The sequence below is a fragment of the Rhineura floridana genome, chromosome 9, assembly GCF_030035675.1.
Source record: "Rhineura floridana isolate rRhiFlo1 chromosome 9, rRhiFlo1.hap2, whole genome shotgun sequence".
NCBI classification, from domain to species: Eukaryota; Metazoa; Chordata; class Lepidosauria; order Squamata; family Rhineuridae; genus Rhineura; species Rhineura floridana.
The window spans coordinates 73,752,553-73,773,504 of NC_084488.1; the positions used below are offsets into that span (position 1 = coordinate 73,752,553).

Genomic DNA, 20,952 nt, shown 5'->3' on the forward strand with positions numbered 1-20,952 from the left:
GGCCAGGGATGATGGGAGTTCAGCAACATTGGGAGGACCAAAGGTTCCCTATACCTACAGTACAGCCTATCATTCATTTCCTTTTACCCATCTTTATTGCTTCATTTCTTATTTTAACTGTTTTATCATCTTTGCTCTTAGCTATCATGAAAGCTTTCATACTGTTTTTTTTAGATGAAATAAATGCAAGTGTTTTAGATGGGAATCTCTTAAAGATATTAGAAATAGTTCACTTTTAGCCACAAGGGATCGTGATGCCTTGCTGTTTTAAAGATATTAGTCCCTTGATAAGGGAACAGTAGTCTCTTATGCAGCTTGTCATTATCACAGCTTTGCTTGATGAACCATGTTCCATAGACACATTGTTGAATGCTTCTGCCACCCAAGACACAAATAATGGATTTTGGTCTCTCGAAATGTGGAGTTATGTCTTACTCTATTTGACATGTAAGCTAAATCAGGGAATGATCAAGCAAATTTCTCCACTTTGACAGCCCATTGATTTCAATAATTATGTTAAGCATCTACTTTATATTCTCTCATTGAAACAAATGTTTCTTCAAAATGTTTAACGTTGGCTGATTGTGCCCCTAGCCTGTTAGTCAGAAGTTCTTCGCTTTATTTTTTAGCTTGTTTTCCTGAATCAATCAAGCTGTAGCTTACTGGTGTCTGTGTTTTTGCTGTTACGCTGTTCAAAGCTCTTACCAAATGCCAAAAGACTTGACCAGATGCACAAACCATGATTTCTTTTGATATATAATCCAGAGAAGAGAAATTGAATAGGCTGGTAACATAAGTGTGTGTGTGTGTGTGTGTGTGTGTGTGTGTGTGTGTGTGTGTGTGTGAGAGAGAGAGAGAGAGAGAGAGAGAGGAGAGGGAGAGAGAGAGAGAGAGAGAGAGAGAGAGAGAGAGAGAGAGACTAATTCAGTTAGACATTTATGAGAATTAGACTAATTTAATCTGTGAGCATTAAAAAAAATCACTCCAGAGCAACTATGAGAGTAAAAAGGATATTGGGTTACAGAGTAACATCTGGATGGAGGTAAAAGGCTTTGTTCAAATCCAGGGACTATGAGAGCATAACAAGCCAGCATGCACAAAGATATGCTGTGGATACTTATGGTGATATATAATTAAGAGGTATTTAGAGTAGACCCATTTCAATCATCTGACTTAAATGCAAATACTTCCACTGGATGACACATTGAGTCTTCAAGCATTGCCAGGGATAATGTATGCACTGCCTTCTTCCATACACAATACTTTTTGTGTGTCCTGTTTTAAAAGATTCATATGCTGCAATCCACACAAAGGCTGCATAGTGAACCCTAGTGAAAGTGCTTATGATAACTACCAAATATCCACTACTCATCAAAGACCTGCCTGGATGATGTTGTCTTGCAGAGCTGTCTCTCTATAATTATTTCAGACAGGAAAATCAGTTCTGCCTCTGCCAGTGTCACTAGCTGGGAGCATTTGTTAGGGTAGTAGTAAGGTCACAGTTCTCACAGAGAAGATGAGAAAACTCAATTGATTCTGATTTTATTTGAGTAGGGGTTTATTGGATTATTTTGTTCAATGTCCCATTGGCCTTTCAGTTTGTTATTCCTGAATGTGATTTTTCTCTCTCCCTAGTGCTCACCTTCTGGCCCCTTCAAACAAGCTGCAAAGGTCATGCCCATGGACCACACAAATAGGGTGTGATATAGCAACCACATCAATATTTCAATTTCTAAAATTGATACATCAAGGACTAATTGTGTGATCCTATACATGTCTACTCAGAAGTAAAGTCCCATTAAGTTAAATAGTACTTATCTCGGGTTAAGTAAATATAGGATTACAGCCTTAAAAGTTGGGAATTTATTCAATCAGGTAACAAGGCATGAAAAAGCTGTTGCTCCCCATTCTCGAATGAAGAAATGAGAAAGTACATAACTGCCAGGTGGGGACTAGCAAAAGGATAGGAAGAATGGTTCAAGCCACACTAGCAGCAAAGTGAATGATCCTCCAACATTGGAAAGCCCGGGCCACGCCAAGCATGGAATACAGGATACAATTCCTCTTGCAACTAGCAGCCCATGAGAATTTCTGCTCCATAAACTACATAAAAAGTCAAGCTTCCAAGAGATTTGGAGAACATTTTTAGAACTCTTCGCCACATAATACCCACAACTGGAAGAAGTGGGAGGCACAATGCAGGGATGGAAATTTCTCCAATGTAACGATTGTTAACTAGGACCCCAGCAGAGCACTGACATTCATTTATCCTAACCTTTATCTTAATATATGAGCCTGAACACTGTATAGCACATCAGAAATGAAAATGCTTTAACTAAAAAAAAGAAAAAGAGAAAAAAGGCATGAAGGCAGAAGGAGGTAGGAGAGAGGTCCTGGAGGAGAGCTGGGGGGGTGAGGGGGAAGGGACTTTATAATTTTATTGTAATAATGGGAAAACTCTAAAAAGCTATACATAAAAATAAAATAGATTTCTGAAAACCCGCACTTGTGAATCATTTCCTGGGTACAGAATATCATTATCAAGCATTCTCAAAAACAAATATAAAAATACAAATTACCATGACTATTTTTTAGACCATCACAAGTATGCCAATGAGTCTAGGAAACCACTCATTTTATGTCGTGTCTATGCTAGGATGTTCTGCTTAAAGTTTTCAAACAGGTTATTTCACACTTTTTGTACCACTCATTAGTTTATTTTCTTTGATTTAAATCAATCAGATTTATGAAAAGGGAATATGTATTACAAATAAGCATAAAATGTGCCATTTCAAATGATGGAAAGTTGTATCCTTAAATGACAAACTATTTTAGATATTATTGTATATTTCACAGTCAGTCCCCATGAATAAAGTATACAGAGTTTTTTTAAAAAAAATATTCATAGAATATACAGTTCAAACAAACTGAAGATAGCATTCCTCAGGAAGGTCCCTGTTGTCAAGAGCTTTACGTTCAGATGTGGAGACAGAGATAGTCTACCTGACATTTTGTCAGCCTTCCTTACTGTAAGCGACAAAGAAAAATATTCATTCCCAGAGTGGTTCACAGGCAAACTTTGTATTTTTATTAACGTAATCCCTGCATGCCTCTAACTATATAAAGACATGTAAAGTTCTAGAAAAGAAAACATAAAAATGATATTTCTCGTTTTCCCCGTCATAGAAGGAGGTAAATGTCAAAAAATCTCTTTAATTTTATATTCCAAGACAGAATGGAGTATAGGCAAACAGAAACTATGTTACTTATCTATAATTGCAGATTTTTGAAGATAGGTTTCCCTTCGCCTGAGGGTAACATTGAACAATATATAATGATCCAGCATTGTTAAGAGCACAAAGTAAGACATCCAAAGATTTGTTAATTTATCACTCATGCTCTCTCTTTTTTGGGGGAGGGGGAGTTGCAGAGGAACACTAAGAAAAAGATAAAATAAAAAATGTAACTCTTTAAATAGCAATGGCATCGATTTCTAAATTGGTGGTCAGGCACACCACATTATTTGATTCAATTAGGATTCATTTGAAATCCCTCCATAATCCAGGCTTGATCACAACTGCCAGTTTTTGGTCTATCCCTACTGATGTGCCCAATGACATTCCTCTGCAGATGATGGTGGTAAGCATGATGCTGAAAGAGCCTCTTTTAGGCAATGAATGCTGCTGTGACCATGTACAGCAGTGTCCAGAATATTCCTTTGACTCTATCTCAATTACCAATATCTTCTGATGGGCACTCTTGGTGATCCCCAGTGTCCCTGGGGTTCAGTCAGCCTTTACCAGTGACCAAGCCTTTAGTGTGGGAGGCCCTGGCCTGTGGAATTCCTTGTCAATAGAAGCTGGGTAGGAGTCATCTCTACTTTTCTTCAGACATCTTTTTAAAACTATTGCTCAGAGGGGGCTTTGGAACATGATTTTTTATTTTACCAACCAATTTTCATTGCTATATTATTGATGTTCTTACTGTTATCATCTCAGTATTGTTGTATACCACCTTGTAATATTTTTCTCTGAAAGTGTCATTTATAAATATTTAAATAAATCAATATGTTGTGAATGTGATATACATGAAATATGTTGCTTTTGCAGAATGATTTATAACTTTGTCTAAGGCCATAGTTAAAATAGCTTTGCATGCAGTGCTTCATAGAAATGTGCCTTTGCGTAGATGTAGTTAGAAGCTGCTAGAAAACACACAAAAAATGTAGTTAAATAATGAAACTAGAAGGCAAGCTAAAATAAGATGTCCTAGACAGCTTGTGGTTGGGTTCTGCTTCACTTGAATAAACCTAAAAGGGGTTTTTGCTTGAAGGGGATTTCTACTCTGACAAACATAGAAAGGGGTTTTCCGGCTAATGCAAAGGAGACATTAGGAGGAGGAAATATACCAAATATGGTTTAAAATAAATATGAGGATGGGGGATCTAAATTATGGGTAATGGGAGATGTAAACAGGGGCGGGACTTCATGTGACATGAATAGGTGGCACGGATAGGCTGTAAACCCTGGAGTACTCAGCCAATGAGGAAACAGGGGAGGGAACAAAGCGGCTGGACTATAGGATAAAAGATCTGTACCAATGTCACTTGGGTGTGCCTACCTAGTGGACACCCGCTCTTGCAAGAACGTTTAATAAACTTAAGTTGCTGCTTCACTAATGGTTTCAGTGTGGGTCCCTTAAAGAACCATTGATTCTTTGTTTCTAACAAATGGGGGCTCGTCTGGGATGAATTCTTTGATTTGACCGATAGTCCCAGTCACACTGTGGGGAGACGCGTCCCGTTGCCTTTGGCAATGGTCCTGAGTGGTGAAAAGGGACATTTCGGCTCTTCAACTGGCAAAGGAATCCTAGGACCCAATTTCTAATTGAAACCTTGTGAACCAGAGGAGAAAAGAAGTGGTAGGCACGTGTGACATTGACCAGGCAACTCTGTGCACAGACCAAGGTAAGAAAAACACAGGACTGGTGTAAGTATTATCTTGGTGGTCAGGAGACCAAGACAGAAGGAACGGGGTTCCTTCAGAAGTCTCTTGGGTTAACGGAGTCCCTTGAGCCCCTTGGGTTAATGGAGTCCCTTGGGTTCCTTGGGAGTAATATCCCTTGGAAATAATATCACTTGGGAAGTGATATGTTGTCTTGGTAGAGGGATTAAAATCCCTCAGGAAGCCTCTTGGGTTAACGGAGTCCCTTGAGCCCCTTGGGTTAACGGAGTCCCTCGGGTAAGGACTGGCCCTTACTGTCCTGTGTGTGAAACGGAAACAGTGGGGGTTAAAGTCCCGGACTGGACCTTGTCTTCTTGTGTGTGAGGCAAGAAGAGGAAGGTTCTAGTCTTAAAAAATGTGTCTGAATATCAGATCTGAATGAGAGTGATTGAGACGTGTTCTAAACACAAAGTGAGTGTGGAGTCCGGATTCACGGTTTCGTTTATTCCGTGAGGAATACGGCTGGAGAAGGACGAAGCGAGTGAAGAGTGAAAGAAGGTCTGATTAAGGAATAAATTGGGGGGTAAGAGTTCTAAGAAAGTCCCTCCCGAAAGTCTAGTCCCAACTACAAAAGATATTAATATACCACCTGAAAGTCCATTAGGAATAATGTTGAGAATGTGGGATGATTTACCTTGTACAAAAGACAAGGACAAGAAGAAAATGATTAAATATTGTTGTTTTGAGTGGCCAAGTCAGCCCCTACAACCCCCAGCCATATTTTGGCCAAAATTTGGAACATTTGAAGGTTGGCTTTGTCAATGGTTAAATTTCTTTGTAAACAATAAGGAATCACTCTCACAGGAAGAATCAGATTATGCATCATGTTGGAAGACAAATTATGAGGGCAATTATTATCCATTAAGGATTAGAAAGAATCAGGCTAAAACAATGAGGGTCAGAAAGACAAGGGAGGTAGAAAAGTCTAAAGGTCCTTCTTGGGATCCTCCTCCTTATCCAGGAAATATAGGACTGAGTTAATTGCCTGGAATAGACCTAAGTGATCTGAATGAATTATGGGTCCCCTCTAGTCCATCCATAGCTCCCTCTGGCCCCTCATCAACTTCCAGTAAAGTTGCAACAACTCAAACAGAGCGTGATACAAGACCCAGTATTAATGACTATTCTACACGAAGGAAGTCACTGGGAGATACAAGTTATGGATGTATGGGTGTTTATACAGTAACTAAACAGGTTAACTGATGAAAAGGCAAGAGAAGTTGCCTTACAGTCAGAACCAATTACAATTAATATATTAGTTCCATCAGTATCAATTATAGAAATTGTCCCCAGTTTCACCAAACAGGAAATAGAACAATTAGAAAATTAGGTTTGAATAATCATTTGGTGTTGGGAATTAAGGATGTGACAAAAGGGATGGACAATGTTGTGAAGTTAAGTCAAGGCCATTAATTTAAGGATCCAATAAGGGTGAGAATTGTGGACTGGACATTGTACATGTGTTAGAAAGGGTGGTGTGGGACAGGTAATGTCCACAACCACAGAAAACGAATTAAATAGGGAAAAGGAAGATTTAGGAGAAGGCTGTTCCCTTCATTCCACTGTGTTTCCAATTGAGAGGTGGATGAAGTTGTTAGATAAACAGTGGAATTTGAAACTGGGAGGTCATATTAGGAAGTAAGGATTCAGAACAAAATTAATGCACCCAAGTTAAGATAAGAATACATACCCCACAACCCATCCTCTGGATTTTGTAAGGAAATCCCAACCATTACCAAGGATTTGTTGTGGAGAAAAAGAATTGAGAATAAAAAGAAGTAAAAAATGTACAAAGGTGGTCAGTTCTACCCACTTGTCTGTGGGCTCCATATCAGACTCCTGCAGCAGAAAATAAGGAAGTAAATTCAAAGTTTGCAGTGCCTCCGAAAAAGGACATATCAGCGTCCAAAATGTATGAGAAATATGTCTGCTGTGTAATTGAAATTTATGTATAGACATTCAGGTTCTTAGGAAAACTTGGAATGTTTCTCAGGTGTAGTTATGAAGCAGTGTCTGAGTGGGGACGCTCACTCAAGATTAAAAATAATTGGGATAGGCAATATTTGGTTGCATAAGTAGTTATTCCCAGGAAAGAAGTGAACAAGGTCATGGAAAGAGAAAGGGGAGTCATGACTATAGTAGTTACAGATAAGAAGGATATATATATGCAAATATATAATGAATTTGCCTGATTTAGTTAGGGAATAGTGTCATGAATATTGTTAAATCAAATATGATTTTAAGGCAAATTGTTAGTTGAAAATCACTGATTGGGGAATTTTATATACAGAATGGGTGCATGTGTATACTTTAATCATTTGATAGCATCATATTAATAGTAGTATATAATAAGTAGAAAGTGATATTTAAGAAACTAAAAGTTTTTCCTACTGTTTTATACTACTTGGTTTGGATTATTGGTCCTGCCACACTTGGAACAAGTTCACAAGTCTACTACTCTTCTGTAGGGTCAAAAGACTTCACACCTGAACATCTACTGAGGTGGGCTTTCAGCTGTGTCAGTTTCCTTAAGGTCCAGTCCAGCGGTCATCTGGAGGGTCCAGATCTGAACAGACTTTTAGGGTAACATTCAGTTGAGGAGAGTACTTCATTTTGGTCTCTGTCTCAATTGAGTGCCAGGGACTTTCCCAACTGAGCAGAGCGCTCAGGGGAAGATTCACATGCGTTCGTTATTTTTGCTACAGACTGACATTCGGCTCAGAAAAGAGGATCTGAAACAAAACTTCTGCTTTTTATAGTTAATATGGGGAGACTCGTAGTTTGATAAATTGTTCCAACACAGGTTGAAAAGAGTAACTTTTCAGAAACTGTCCACAAAGGAACTGTTTTTGTACTAAACACAGATGGATTCCTATTTATGGAACAGGAGGAAGTGCCTGTTTCTTTGTGACAACGTTACAAGATAAGGGTCAATAAAATCATAGAACCAGTGTGGGTCTTAAGTTTGATAACAATAAGTGTTAAATATTGGAGTCCTTTGTAGAGGGAAAATCATTGTGTCTGGCCCGATGGTTGTGGCAGGTGGCCAACTGCCTGGACCAGTGGACCTAAACTGATGTTACCCATTCAATGGATTCTTATCCTTATATTGTTTTGCCAGGAAAAGGGGGGTATATAAAGCCTTATACGGTGCGGGACCTCGATATCTGTCGGAACGCCTCTCCCACTATGAACCGGCTCGTACACTACGGTCTGCTACGAAGGCCCTCCTCCGGGTTCCGACTCATAGGGAGGCCCGGAGGGTGGTGACAAGATCAAGGGCCTTCTCAGTGGTGGCCCCCGAACTGTGGAATAGTCTCCCTGAGGAGGTCCGCCTGGCGCCGACACTGTCATCCTTTCGGCGCCAGGTTAAAACCTTCCTTTATTCCCAGGCATTTTAATTTTAATTTTTGTTAATGTACTGTAATGTCTGAAACTTGATTCTGAGCCTTTGCTATTTTAGACTGTGATATTTGATTTTAGACTGTGATTTTTTTTTGTACCATATTGTATTTTATTGTATCTATGTTCACCGCCCAGAGAGCTATTGCTAGTCGGGCGGTATATAAGTTTTAAAAATAAAATAAATAAAAATATATGTGAGGACATGTAAAATTTCATAGCAAAACAGTGTCTGGTTATGTGAGAATTTCACTCTAAGGGAATTCTCTGCTTTGTTTTGTTTAGGAATAAGGTATGAAAATACCCTCCTATAGTTAAAGGATATTTTAGGATAATATCAGAAATCATTGTATTAAAGTTATTTGTATTATTATGTTAAGAATAACACACATTCATTGCCTCAATACATAATGATAAACAACAGGTATTGGGCAAAAGGAGCATTTAAGTTTTTGTCTTGGGTCATGACAAGGAGGGTGGACATTCACTTCATGGCCCAGTGTTTTAGGACTCATTGCAGTTTGACCCTCCTTTTGCATGTTTATATATTATGGCTATTATATACTTTGTAATTGTTATAATATATGTAGTGGTTGGGAATGGACTATCATATTTGAGGTTGTGGGAAATGCATTAACCTTTGAGACCAAGGATCAGTTTCTGAAAAATTAGATACTGGCACTATTTTCTTTTATATCCTCTCTAAGGAAAAAGGGGCCTCTGGACCAAACCCCGCTGTTGGAGTGTGCTGTTCATAAGATAAAACCAGGAGACTGAGTGTTCAAAGAGGTTCCTGGACAGACACCACGGCTACTCCTTTGGAAAACCACTGCCGGATTGAGTTAGGGGATCAGAACTGGACAGCAGGAAAAGGGGAAATATATGTGAAGACACATATATTTCATGGTGATGGTGAGGCAGCAGCAGGAGGCCAACGCCCGCGAAAGGGCCCGGACTCAGAGTCTCAACACGGCCTTCACGGCCCTCCGCACCCTCATTCCCATCAAGCACGTCTCCAAGGCCGAAATGCTACGCTTGGCCTTCAGCTATATCGCCCACTTGACCAACATCCTGCTGATGGGCAAGGACGGTGAGGAGCGGCAGCCCTGTTTCAGCGCCCTCTATGGCACCAAGGGCGAGATGGAAGACAAGCAGGCCAAGAGCATATGCATGTTCTGCCTCAGCAACCAGAAGAAGGGGGGGCAGCTGGTGGGAGCTTGGTGGGAGGGCACTGCTGGAAGAACAGAGGGGGGTAAAATAGAACTATAGTCTAAATGGCACTTTATTTGGGATGGGAGTCTCATTGTCTGGAAAAGACTACTCAGAATGTTGTTCCCGGATAATGACAATCCCATCACTTCAGTCAGAAGGTAGAAGTAAAGAGTCAAAAATGCCCCAGGTAAAACAATTTAGTCCACCCCAGATTGACCCTCATAGGGTAAAAGTCATAGAACTTCAGGATTTGACACAAACATTTGAAGTAGAAACAGGATATGGAGAAGTAAATGCTTGGGTAGAATGGATCAAATATACAGTAAAAGTAATTGTTATGCTTGTGCAGCCGGAAGGCCAGCGGCACAAATAAATCACCTTCCAATGGGATGGAATACCCACCCCACCGAAATGAGTTGCTTAATGGCACTGTATCAGCATGAGGATGCTTGGACATGTAAAGAGTTGTCTCGCCTGTTTCCAGCTTTAAAGGCTAAGGACATACAAACACCACCAACATTCTCCATGGTCGAAAGGAACTACTCTTCTTGTCTCTCAAGACAGGATGATGGGTTGAATAGAACCATGGGAATGCTGAGCACGTGTGTTCAGACTTTGAATATAACAGGAGATACTTCAGGCAATTATTCTCATCTAACAGTGGCCCGAGCAGACTTATGGTGATATTGTGGGGGGGAAATGTTAAGAGCTACACTCCCTGAAAATTGGAAGGGGATATGTGCTGTCACTCAATTAGCAATACCATTTACCCTTGCATTTGAACAAGAAAAGGTTCAGAGTAAAAGAACAAAGAGAAATACAATAAGTTCTTCATTTGATGACAGAATCTATATAGACTCTATTGGAGTGCCACGAGGAGTACCCAATGAGTTTAAAGCCAGAAATCAAATTGCAGCAGGCTTTGAGTCAGTTTTGTTTTGGTGGGCCACCATAAATAAAAATGTGGATTGGATCAATTACATATATTACAACCAACAGCGTTTCATTAATTATACAAGAGATGCTGTAAAAGGAATTGCAGAACAATTAGATGCAACAAGCAGATGCTTGGGAATAACTGTTGCACCTTTATCCCAAACAACATAGCTCCGGATGGAACCATTACCAAGGCACTAAAAGGTCTCACTACTTTAGCAGAAGAGCTAGCAGAAAACTCAGGAATAGATAGCTCACTTACTGGATGGTTGGATTCCTGGTTTGGGAAATGGAAAGGGATGGTAATATCGATACTCACGTCTCTGATAGTAGTAGCAGGAGTACCAACTGCTGTAGGATGTTGTATCATACCATGTGTACGAGGATTAGCTCAAAGATTAATAGAAACAGCTGTATCTAAACAAATGCCTTTAAAACCACCTCCTTATAACGAAAATATGTTGCTCTTAGGAGAAAACAAGGAAGACCATTTATCTTTCCAGGAACTACAGTGTGAAACCATGCTATCCAGACTGGAGAAATCGCCAGGAGTATGAGAACTTCATGAAAAAGCAACAGATGTATAAAATAAAAAGAGGAGGGATTGTGATATACATGAAATATGTTGCTTTTGCAGAATGATTTATAACTTTGTCTAAGGCCATAGTTAAAATAGCTTTGCATGCAGTGCTTCATAGAAATGTGCCTTTGCGTAGATGTAGTTAGAAGCTGCTAGAAAACACACAAAAAATGTAGTTAAATAATGAAACTAGAAGGCAAGCTAAAATAAGATGTCCTAGACAGCTTGTGGTTGGGTTCTGCTTCGCTTGAATAAACCTAAAAGGGGTTTTTGCTTGAAGGGGATTTCTACTCTGACAAACATAGAAAGGGGTTTTCCGGCTAATGCAAAGGAGACATTAGGAGGAGGAAATATACCAAATATGGTTTAAAATAAATATGAGGATGGGGGATCTAAATTATGGGTAATGGGAGATGTAAACAGGGGCGGGACTTCATGTGACATGAATAGGCGGCACGGATAGGCTGTAAACCCTGGAGTACTCAGCCAATGAGGAAACAGGGGAGGGAACAAAGCGGCTGGACTATAGGATAAAAGATCTGTACCAAGTTCACTTGGGTGTGCCTACCTAGTGGACACCCGCTCCTGCAAGAACGTTTAATAAACTTAAGTTGCTGCTTCACTAATGGTTTCAGTGTGGGTCCCTTAAAGAACCATTGATTCTTTGTTTCTAACATGAACCACAGAAATTATAGCCAATTTCCTTAGGTGCTGCTCCATATAGTCACATACGAGTTTAAGGGGAACTTCCCCATCACCACCACTTCTCTACCTTGGTAGCTTATAGGAACTGGTGGTTGAGAAAAGGGTTTATGTTGGGTGCTGCAGTATGGGACAATCCATTCCTGACTAAGTCTGAAGGTCAGGAAATTTCTCAAATACCTGCAGCAAGATAATCAGGTCCCCTGAAATATTTCTATGGATAGGGGGTGAATTCCACCCATCACTACTTTTTAAAGTCTACTGAGGCCAACCTACAGCAAAGCTATAATTAGTGGTGTAGAAAGCAGATGTTTGTGGCACAACTAGGCAGGAGGATGGACCATCGACAATCTTACAGCTGGGGTGGGGGAGAAATTCAATTCACACTTAAAGGCAAAACTACCTAATTTGCAATTTCTGAAACCATATATGAACTGAAACACAGGCACTCTTCAATATTCACTCTTCTCCGAATTTCGCAATGCAGTTCCCCAGCCATATGCATATATATCCAGTTCTCCAAAAGCAAATGTAAAAATCAAATGTAGATAAAAATGCACATATTAATGAAAATATTATACAAAAATGCATTACATTAGGGAAATTTGTTTCGCAAAAATGTGTATATTGGAACTTTCCACAAAAATAAGTTTGAATTTTCATGAGGACTTATTTTTTTAAAAAAATGCATACTGATATGAAAATATGGAGAAAAAATGTGAAACTGAGAGAAAACAAAATTCACCCATCCCTACCTACAGCGTACAGTCCTGGGTGCATGCATGCTTCTACTGAAGCTGCACAGTTTCCTGTTCAGTGGTTCAGTGTGGCCAGGCTAAACTGAACCAAAGCATGGGGATATTAATGTATTAATTGCACCATTTCAAATTTTGGATGTCACTTGTGGGACCCTACACACACACACCCCTACCTTACCTTCAGTAAAAGAAAAAAAATGTTCAGCACTCTTTTAAAATCTGCCATTTGAGCACTGGCATTTTTCTAAGGAAGCCACAGACCTGAACTTACAAGCTCTGAGCAGGGTGGTTCATGACAGATGCTCTTGGAGGTCGCTGATTCATAGGGTCACCATAAGTCGTAATCGACTTGAAGGCACATAACAACAACAACAAGAAAGAATATCAGTAAGCTGAAATTGCAAATCCTATTACCTATTGTTGATTATAGTTTACATAGTTCTAAATGACCTCAAAGTCTGGTCAGGTTTACAAGTGAGCAGGCAGACTTTCAGGTATGGGCTTTATATGGCAAAACAATGACAGATAGCAAGCCTAGGAAAGATTCTTGTTTGAGGCCCTAGAACGCTGTTGTCACACAGAACAGGCAGTAAGTACTATGACAGAAGGACCAGTGGTCAAATTCAGTATAAGACTGCTTAGTATGTAATGTTCATTTGTTACTAAGTACTTGAGACACATATCTCTACATGTCTGTACAAAGTCAAGGAAGCTCTTAGAGGCAAAAAGTTTTCCTTCAGAAAATGGAAGTCTTGTCCGAATGAAGAAAATAAAAAAGAACACAAACTTGCCTGATCCAGCAGGCTCTTCTTATGTTCTTACATATGTCTGAGCCTAATTTCCATGTTCAGTAAGTAAGCCCCTCAGGAACAATGTGTGATTTGAGAATTTAGTCTGATGTTAGGCCAAACTCTTTAATCTAGAGCCCCTGGATCTATTTCTGCCAGACCTCTGGCAGTCTGGTAGCGCTGGATAAGATGAACTCATTTTAGCCAAATTAACAAGGGCATAGCATGGGTAACATTTCACTTTGGCTCTGGATAGTGAAGTATCCCAATACATTTCCAGAAAACTTTGGGAGTTAATCCAAAGTAAGAGTTTTATTAAAAGGCATTAGCTACAAAAATCACAAACCAGTTACTGAACATCATTCCACAAGAAAGAGAAACAACAAATGACTGCTGTGCCTGGGTGACAGGGAGAAGGTAAAGGAAGAAGAGAAGAAGAAACTGGAGGACAGTGTGTGACTAGATATCTTGGAGAGAGAGAGACTTTTTTACTCATCTGTAATCTGTTGAAACATCTGGAACAAAAAGGAGGATAAGAGTCTTAGCAGCAAAGTAAATTCAAAAGGTAAGCAATGGGCTTTTTTTGAAGAAGAAAAGCATGGAGATGTAAAGGCCACTTTCCAAAAAAAGGGGGCAAGAAATTCACACGTTCAAATTTTGTTCACCAACCAAACAATGTTTACAAAAATGCATATATTAGGGGAAAGTGCATAAAATAAATATATGAGTGAAAATAACATGCAAAAACGCATTATATGAGAAATGTCTTGCAAAAATGACGCTCCCACAGTAACATGGGGGCGGATTTGCCTTCACCTTCCTCCTGGGAAGAAGACAAGGTTGGTTCTCCTGAAGGGGAGGTGAGTTGGAGGGGATACGGCTATGGGGAGGGACATGGCAGAGCTGTAAAGCCTGCTCCACCCCTCCAAGCCTAATGATGATCCTCAAGGACTTCCAACTTTTCAGAATGATTCCCCCAACAAGGACACAACCCTATAATTTTAACAGGTAAAGCCTTAATACTGCTATAATTTTCTTATAAAAATCTCCTGGGATGTCATGAGGCCCTGGGAATTTAATATTGTTTTAATTTAGAAATTACATGGTTAACTTCATCTTCCCATATATGTGGGTTTAATCTATGCCTATATTCTCCTTGAGATTTGTATGGGGACCTTTTCCAAGTAATTGTCAATCTGAGGCTAATCGGAATGATCCAAGTTGAGAATAGTATTCTGCAAATGTAATACTTTCAGAATCATGCGTAACTGAACAATTTTTATTATAAATAACTAAAATGCTATTTTAATCACCCTCTTCTTTGGAGCATTTGCTAGTACGGACGTATTAAGACATCGAGTCTTCCATTCCAAACTGTGTTAGTCACATGCAGCACTATTTCTGTTCCACTGCAGTTCAGTTTCCAATAAAAACTTTGCTATTCAGCTCACTATCCACTGTGGTGGAATTTTTAATTACATTAGCATTATTTATTTATTTAAAATATTTCTATCCCGCCCTTCTACCCTATAAGAGGGCACTCAGGGTGGCTTAAAAAAATAAAATCAAACACGTACATAATAAAATTGTAAACAATAAAATCACAAAAACATTAAAATAAATTAAAATACATAAAATACAATTACAATTGTATTTTAATTAGCATTATGTTATTCAACATCATTGATTTAAATGCAAAGGAAACACAATGCAAATGGAGGGGGAAAACAAATTATGTATCGTTTTCACACTGAAAACAACAGCAGTGAACACTGATTGTATTAGTTGGATTGATTTCCATTCTGGATTTTGAATGAATAAACAAATATCAGCAATTTCTACTCCTGTTTCTGATGGAATTCTCCACCATCCCTTTTTGTTAGCAACTTTGATTTCTCATCCTAGTGAATGTCTTGATCTATGCCCTCTCCCAATTCTCATTGGTTTTTAAAAAATGTAAATGTACTGCCTTCAATTCGATTCCGACTTATGGCGACCCTATGAATAGGGTTTTCATGAGGCTGAGAGGCAGTGACTGGTCCAATATCACCCAGTGAGCTTCATGGTTATGTGGGGATTCGAACCCTGGTCTCCCAGGTCATAGTCCAGCACCTTAACCACTACACCACACTGGCTCTCTGGTTTTAGTGGATCATAATTAAAACATCAGACTAAGAGCATTTGACTTTTTGGTTCCACAAAAATAAGTTTGAATTTTAATGAGGACTTTTTTTTTTAAGAAATGCATACTGATATGAAAATATGGAGAAAAAATGTGAAACTGAGAGAAACCCTAATACTACTAATTTTGTGTCTTTTTTCTCTAATGAGCCTGTTATTGTACATCTACATTTCTTTGACTAGCACATATAAATCTTTGGTCACTGGTGATACCAAGAGGATTTTATTAAAGGTATTAGAAGCATTCATTTCTCTCATTTATATTCCACCTTTCTGTCATCATGGAGCTCACAGTAACTTATACAGTCCACAGGCAATCTCTCATCCATGTACTAATCAGACCAAGACCTACTTAGCTTCAACAAAGTTATTGCATCATTTGCCTTCAGGCACATGTATGCAATCTGCTGTTATTTGTCTAAATATACCTGTTTAAAATAGTTTAATAAAATACAACATTAATCTGTTCAGTTGAGAGGTAAATCAATAACATGTGCAACCTATTATTCAGTTTGACATAAGCCTTGAGTAGACTGTCAGCAGAAGGTTATAGCCTGAAACATAATTAAAATAAGATAAAAATTGATTACATATGTAGGCCTTGAAAATTTTAAAGACATTTTCGATCATTGGATGCCAAAGGATTTATCAGATCATATCCGCTGAAAAATATGCTTGATAAGGCATAATCCATTATTTTTCCTTTGGGTTATTTTCTAATTTCCCATTTCTAAAGTATAGTTTTCATCATCAAAACAAATATTTCTCATATATATTTAAATATATCTATGGAACAGGTGTCTCCAAAGTAAGATAAAATGCTTTTCATAAAAGGAAAAAGTCACAACAGGATGAACCTTTATGAGGATCAATTAAAATTTCTATTGCTGAGAATATCGCTCCCAACATTTAGTTGAGGGTGGGTTTGCTCCAACCCAATGAAGGAGGAAGACTCATGACTTCCTGCCAAGGCAAGGGGATGAAGGACTCCATCACATGGCCCTGAAATGGCCAATGGGTTCGGGGAGTGGGCTGGCTATAAATGGTGCCCCCTTCCCTGACCATTTCCTTCTTCCGTTCAGAATCCTGTCTTCCCAGTCGCCACTTGCCAGGACTAAGTAGAAATTTTGGGGGGTGTACTATGATTGGTCTTTGGATGCATCTTTGTTCACCCACTTCACACTGCTCTTAATTTGCTTGGCTTATGCTGGGGATGGGTTTTATTTGGCTATTTGGATTTTTTGGCATTTAGTTTGGGCAGGTAAGTGATTACTGCATGGTCAGCACCCTGAGGCAAGTTGGGCAGAGGACATTTTACTAACTACCTCCTATAGTCCACTGCCTTAGGGGGGCTGTTTGGTTTGGTGCTCTCAAAACCTGGAATGTGCCAAATGAACAGTGGGAATGTGGCTGCCAGCAGTCAGGTCACACACCCACTGCTTCTATTTATGGGAAGACAGTATTTGTGTCGCATCACTCTAGCTTTCGTGATGGTGATCTGGGCTGGTTTGGCCCTTAGCAGCAGGCAGATTTTCTAACTATCTGTATAGGCTTTACCTGCCCACACTTGTGATTTGAGATTTGCACAAGTTCCTTCCTTTGTTATATTTTAATAAATATAACTGTTTAACCAATTCCTGTCTTGCTGAGTGTTCATTCTAGATGAGGGGTAATGTGACACTGGAAAACACATGTATTTTAAATCCAAAAAAGTATTACAGTAAGATATTAGAGATGTGTAAAACCTGTCTTTATTTCTATGGAGTTTTTGTTTTCCTGCTCAATTTGGTATTTGACATCTAAATATCCATATTAAACTTTCTCAGATATCCGTGCTTTCAGGAATGGTGGGACATTCACCTGGATGCATACCCAAATATGGATGCTGTCCATAAATTTCAGTGGGATGTGTATTCACAGGGCTGGCACCAGGCATTATTGTGCCCTTGGGCACCAGCCTGTCCTGGGCCCGTGGCACCATAACCCAACACACAGACTCCTATACAGTCGGTGCAATTCTAATAAGCTTGCCCACGCACCCCACCTACCTCTTGTGTCATGTGAATTGTGTGCGCGCACAGCACATACCTGCTATCAACCAAGATGGTGTCGGGGACATCAGCCCCTTAGGGAAGCCCCCGCCACCATCTTTGGTGATGGCAGGCATGCACATACATCACGCAAGGCATTCACACTGATGCGAGAGGTAGATGGGGCAGGCATGTGGGCTTATTGAAGCCTGTGCTATTTGTATTGGGGGGGTGTTTCAGAGCTCCCTCTCAGTGATAGGGTTGGGTTGCAGGACTGAGGCTGCCACAGATCATGGAATGAGAGCGCCACCCTTTCTCCCTAAGAAGGGGCCCACAAGGGGACTCAGCCAGAACCCAATCTGTCCCCCTCTCTAGCATCAGCCCTGTATATCCAGATCCAGATTCCTGTGTCCTTCATAATTAGTTATTTTGCAGAATAATTTCCACATCCAGCCAACAATCATTTGTCTCCAACAGAAAGTAAACTGGATGTAATCTCATTCCACTGATGGAACAAGAATGTCTATATCAGAAAATGAACATGCTACATTACTGTTGCATTCCTGTTACATATCTTCATCTAGATTCCTGTCATCCCCAGGTAAATAGTATACAGCAAACAAATGGGATTGTTTTCATAAGGGTTAGATTTCATAACGCATTCATAATGAGGAATGGGACAAAATTTCATCCTTGTTCAGGATATGACTTGAATCTGAAATAGAACTTGCCCTTTGAAACCACCAGGTCCTGGTAGCAATAATGCAATCAATATGTGCCATGGTTTCAAGCCTTTGGAGCCTTATATAGCACCCTCCACACCACTGTTCACTTCACAATACTTAGAGCAGAAAGGCATCTGGCAGGGATACATTTTCAACAATAAAGACTGCAGTAAGGAATGAGTTGTCTTGGGACTTGCCACATGATGATGTTGGCAACTCTGTGAATCCTAGCCTATGGGTCCAATCCAAAGTTTTGAATTTGTTTAATCACATTTTGAAAATTAGTGGGCATCTAGGGAAAGTTTTCTTGCTCCAAATTATTTTAGGAATGGACAGAGTTGTAGGATGTGTGGGTCTGTGTCCACCAACCCATTTTATAAAACAAAATTTATATTCCACTTGTTTGTAGAAAATGTCTAAGTGGTTTACAAAAAAATATTAAAATTATCAATAAAACAGTTAAAAACAAGTAATTAAAACATTTTAAAATAATTAAAATAGCAATAGATTAAAAAAGAGAGTAAAACACATCTATGCTTCTGGTTAGGATTGCCTAAACAAAAATGTTTAAAGCAGGCGCCAAAAAATACAATGAAGGGGCCTGCCTGATGTTAATAGGCAGGGAATTCCTAAGCATAGGTGCTGCCACACTAAAAGAACAATTTCTTACAAGTGTGGAAAGAGTGTTGTGGCACCTGTAACAGTGCCAGTTCCACAGATCAAAGCAGGAGAGTGGGCACGTATGGAGTAAGATGGTCCCACAAGTAAACTGGTCCCAACCTGTTAAGGATTTTATATAACAATAGTACCACCGTGAACTTGGCTTGGTAACAAATCGGCAACCAGTGCAGATCTCTGAGCAGAGGTGTTACATGCTGACAGGGTCTCACTCTCATCAACAACCTTTCTGCAGCATTCTATACTAACTGCAGTTTCGGGATGAAGTGCAAGGAAAGCCCGACATGGAGTGCATTGCAGTAATCTAGTCTTGAAGTTACCAGTGTCTGAATTACTGTGGTCAAGTTCTCTTGGTCCAGGAATGGTCATAACTGTTTTACCACATGCAGCTGAGCAAAGATGCTTCTAGCCACTAAGACTACCTGGGCCTCCAGTAACAGCTGAATCCAAAAGACCCCCAGACTGCATACCTGCAATTTTGTTAATACTCCCAAATTTTGTCAAACTAGAGATTCATTACTGAAATAGTTTTTAAAAACCCTTTCATACTGAAAGTAAGGTCATTTTGCACCATAAACTCATACAATCAGCAAAAAGTACAGGAAAGGACCTTAAAGGGACAAACGGATTGCAAAGGAAGTGATCATGAATTCTGAGGCTGATGTAATATTCAGTATTTAATGATAAATCCTATGATGAGCAGGGGAAAGTTCAGTTCAGGTCAATGAGACTTATTCTTTCTGTGAGTCCTGCAAGACCTGCTCCCTGCTTGTCTGGCCCATTTCCACCTGGCCTGGGAGGTCAGGGTCTTGATAGTCCCTAGCTACAGAGCCTGCTGCTGAGGGTGCACTGAGACCATCTCATTCTGCAAGACCTGCTCTCTAATCCACCCCAGCCCAATTCTACCTGGCCTGGGAGGGCAGAGCTTTGACTGTCTCGAGCTACAAAGGCTGCTTCTCCTGCTCAGGAAGTTTATACATCATCAGGGTAGAGTATTGTATGGGGGTGTTGCTGAAGCAAGAGTTTTTTTGGAGATGTGTTATTTTTTGCAGTTAAACTGGGTTCTTATATTTTATTGCTGAATTGTTTAATTCCATTGCATATTTGTTAATGTGAGATGTTTTCATTAGTTCATTGTTTATATGACTTGTATCGGCTCGTGAGATATATGTTTTCAGAACCCACCCTATTCTTGTGATTTAAATGTATTTTAATTCTTTTTAACATTGTATTTTAGTTTTTGTAACCCGCTCTAGACCTACTGATGAAGAGCAGGCTATTATTATTATTATTATTATTATTATTATTATTATTATTATAACACATTCACCATTGTCTCATGTGCACATAATCTGAATATGGAATTGTGCCCATTTTTCAGTCAATATACATAATCTCCAGCAGGCCTTGGGAAATATATATACCTCAACTGCATTTTGCTCATTCTCCATTCACATCCTCTGGTCCATATGCATAGTCTTCAACAGACCTTGAGGACTGTGCATATCACAAACGTGTTATCTGAGCAATATGAATACCCTTTAAGAAATATTGGAGAATATGCATAATTTGGCATAATTTGATCATATTAATTTTGTCTTTCACCCATGCATTAGTCTAAAATTAACCACAGAGAATGGCCGGAAAAGAACAACATAATAAAGAATTATGTATATTGATCATTCGGTATACTTTGTCCACAAGCGATGTTGGGGAATGTTAATAAATAACCAGTAATTGAGTAGATTAATCTGAAGGTATTGTGCACACACAACAGAATTCTTCATATTGGTGTCACCTAGAAATAAGTCTGGCTCCAAACACTCACAGACTGGAAAATAAAGCTGATTTCTGGGAGTATAAAAAACATAGGTCAAGTAGAATTCTCTCAATTATTATTATTATTATTATTATTATCTTTATTTATACCCTGCCATTTTTCCAAAACTGGAACTCA

At 39.3% G+C, this 20,952-nt stretch overlaps 1 protein-coding gene across 1 annotated transcript in view; it reads left to right on the forward strand.

The window, feature by feature from the left end:
* Window positions 1-9,308: 9,308 nt before the first annotated feature.
* The window catches only part of LOC133363666 (transcription factor 15-like), a 166,755-nt gene continuing 155,111 nt past the window's right edge, over window positions 9,309-20,952 (forward strand). Inside the window, exon 1 of the mRNA XM_061582940.1 lies at window positions 9,309-9,625. Within this exon, the coding sequence (XP_061438924.1) occupies window positions 9,309-9,625 (317 nt within the window). The remainder of the gene's footprint in view (window positions 9,626-20,952) is intronic.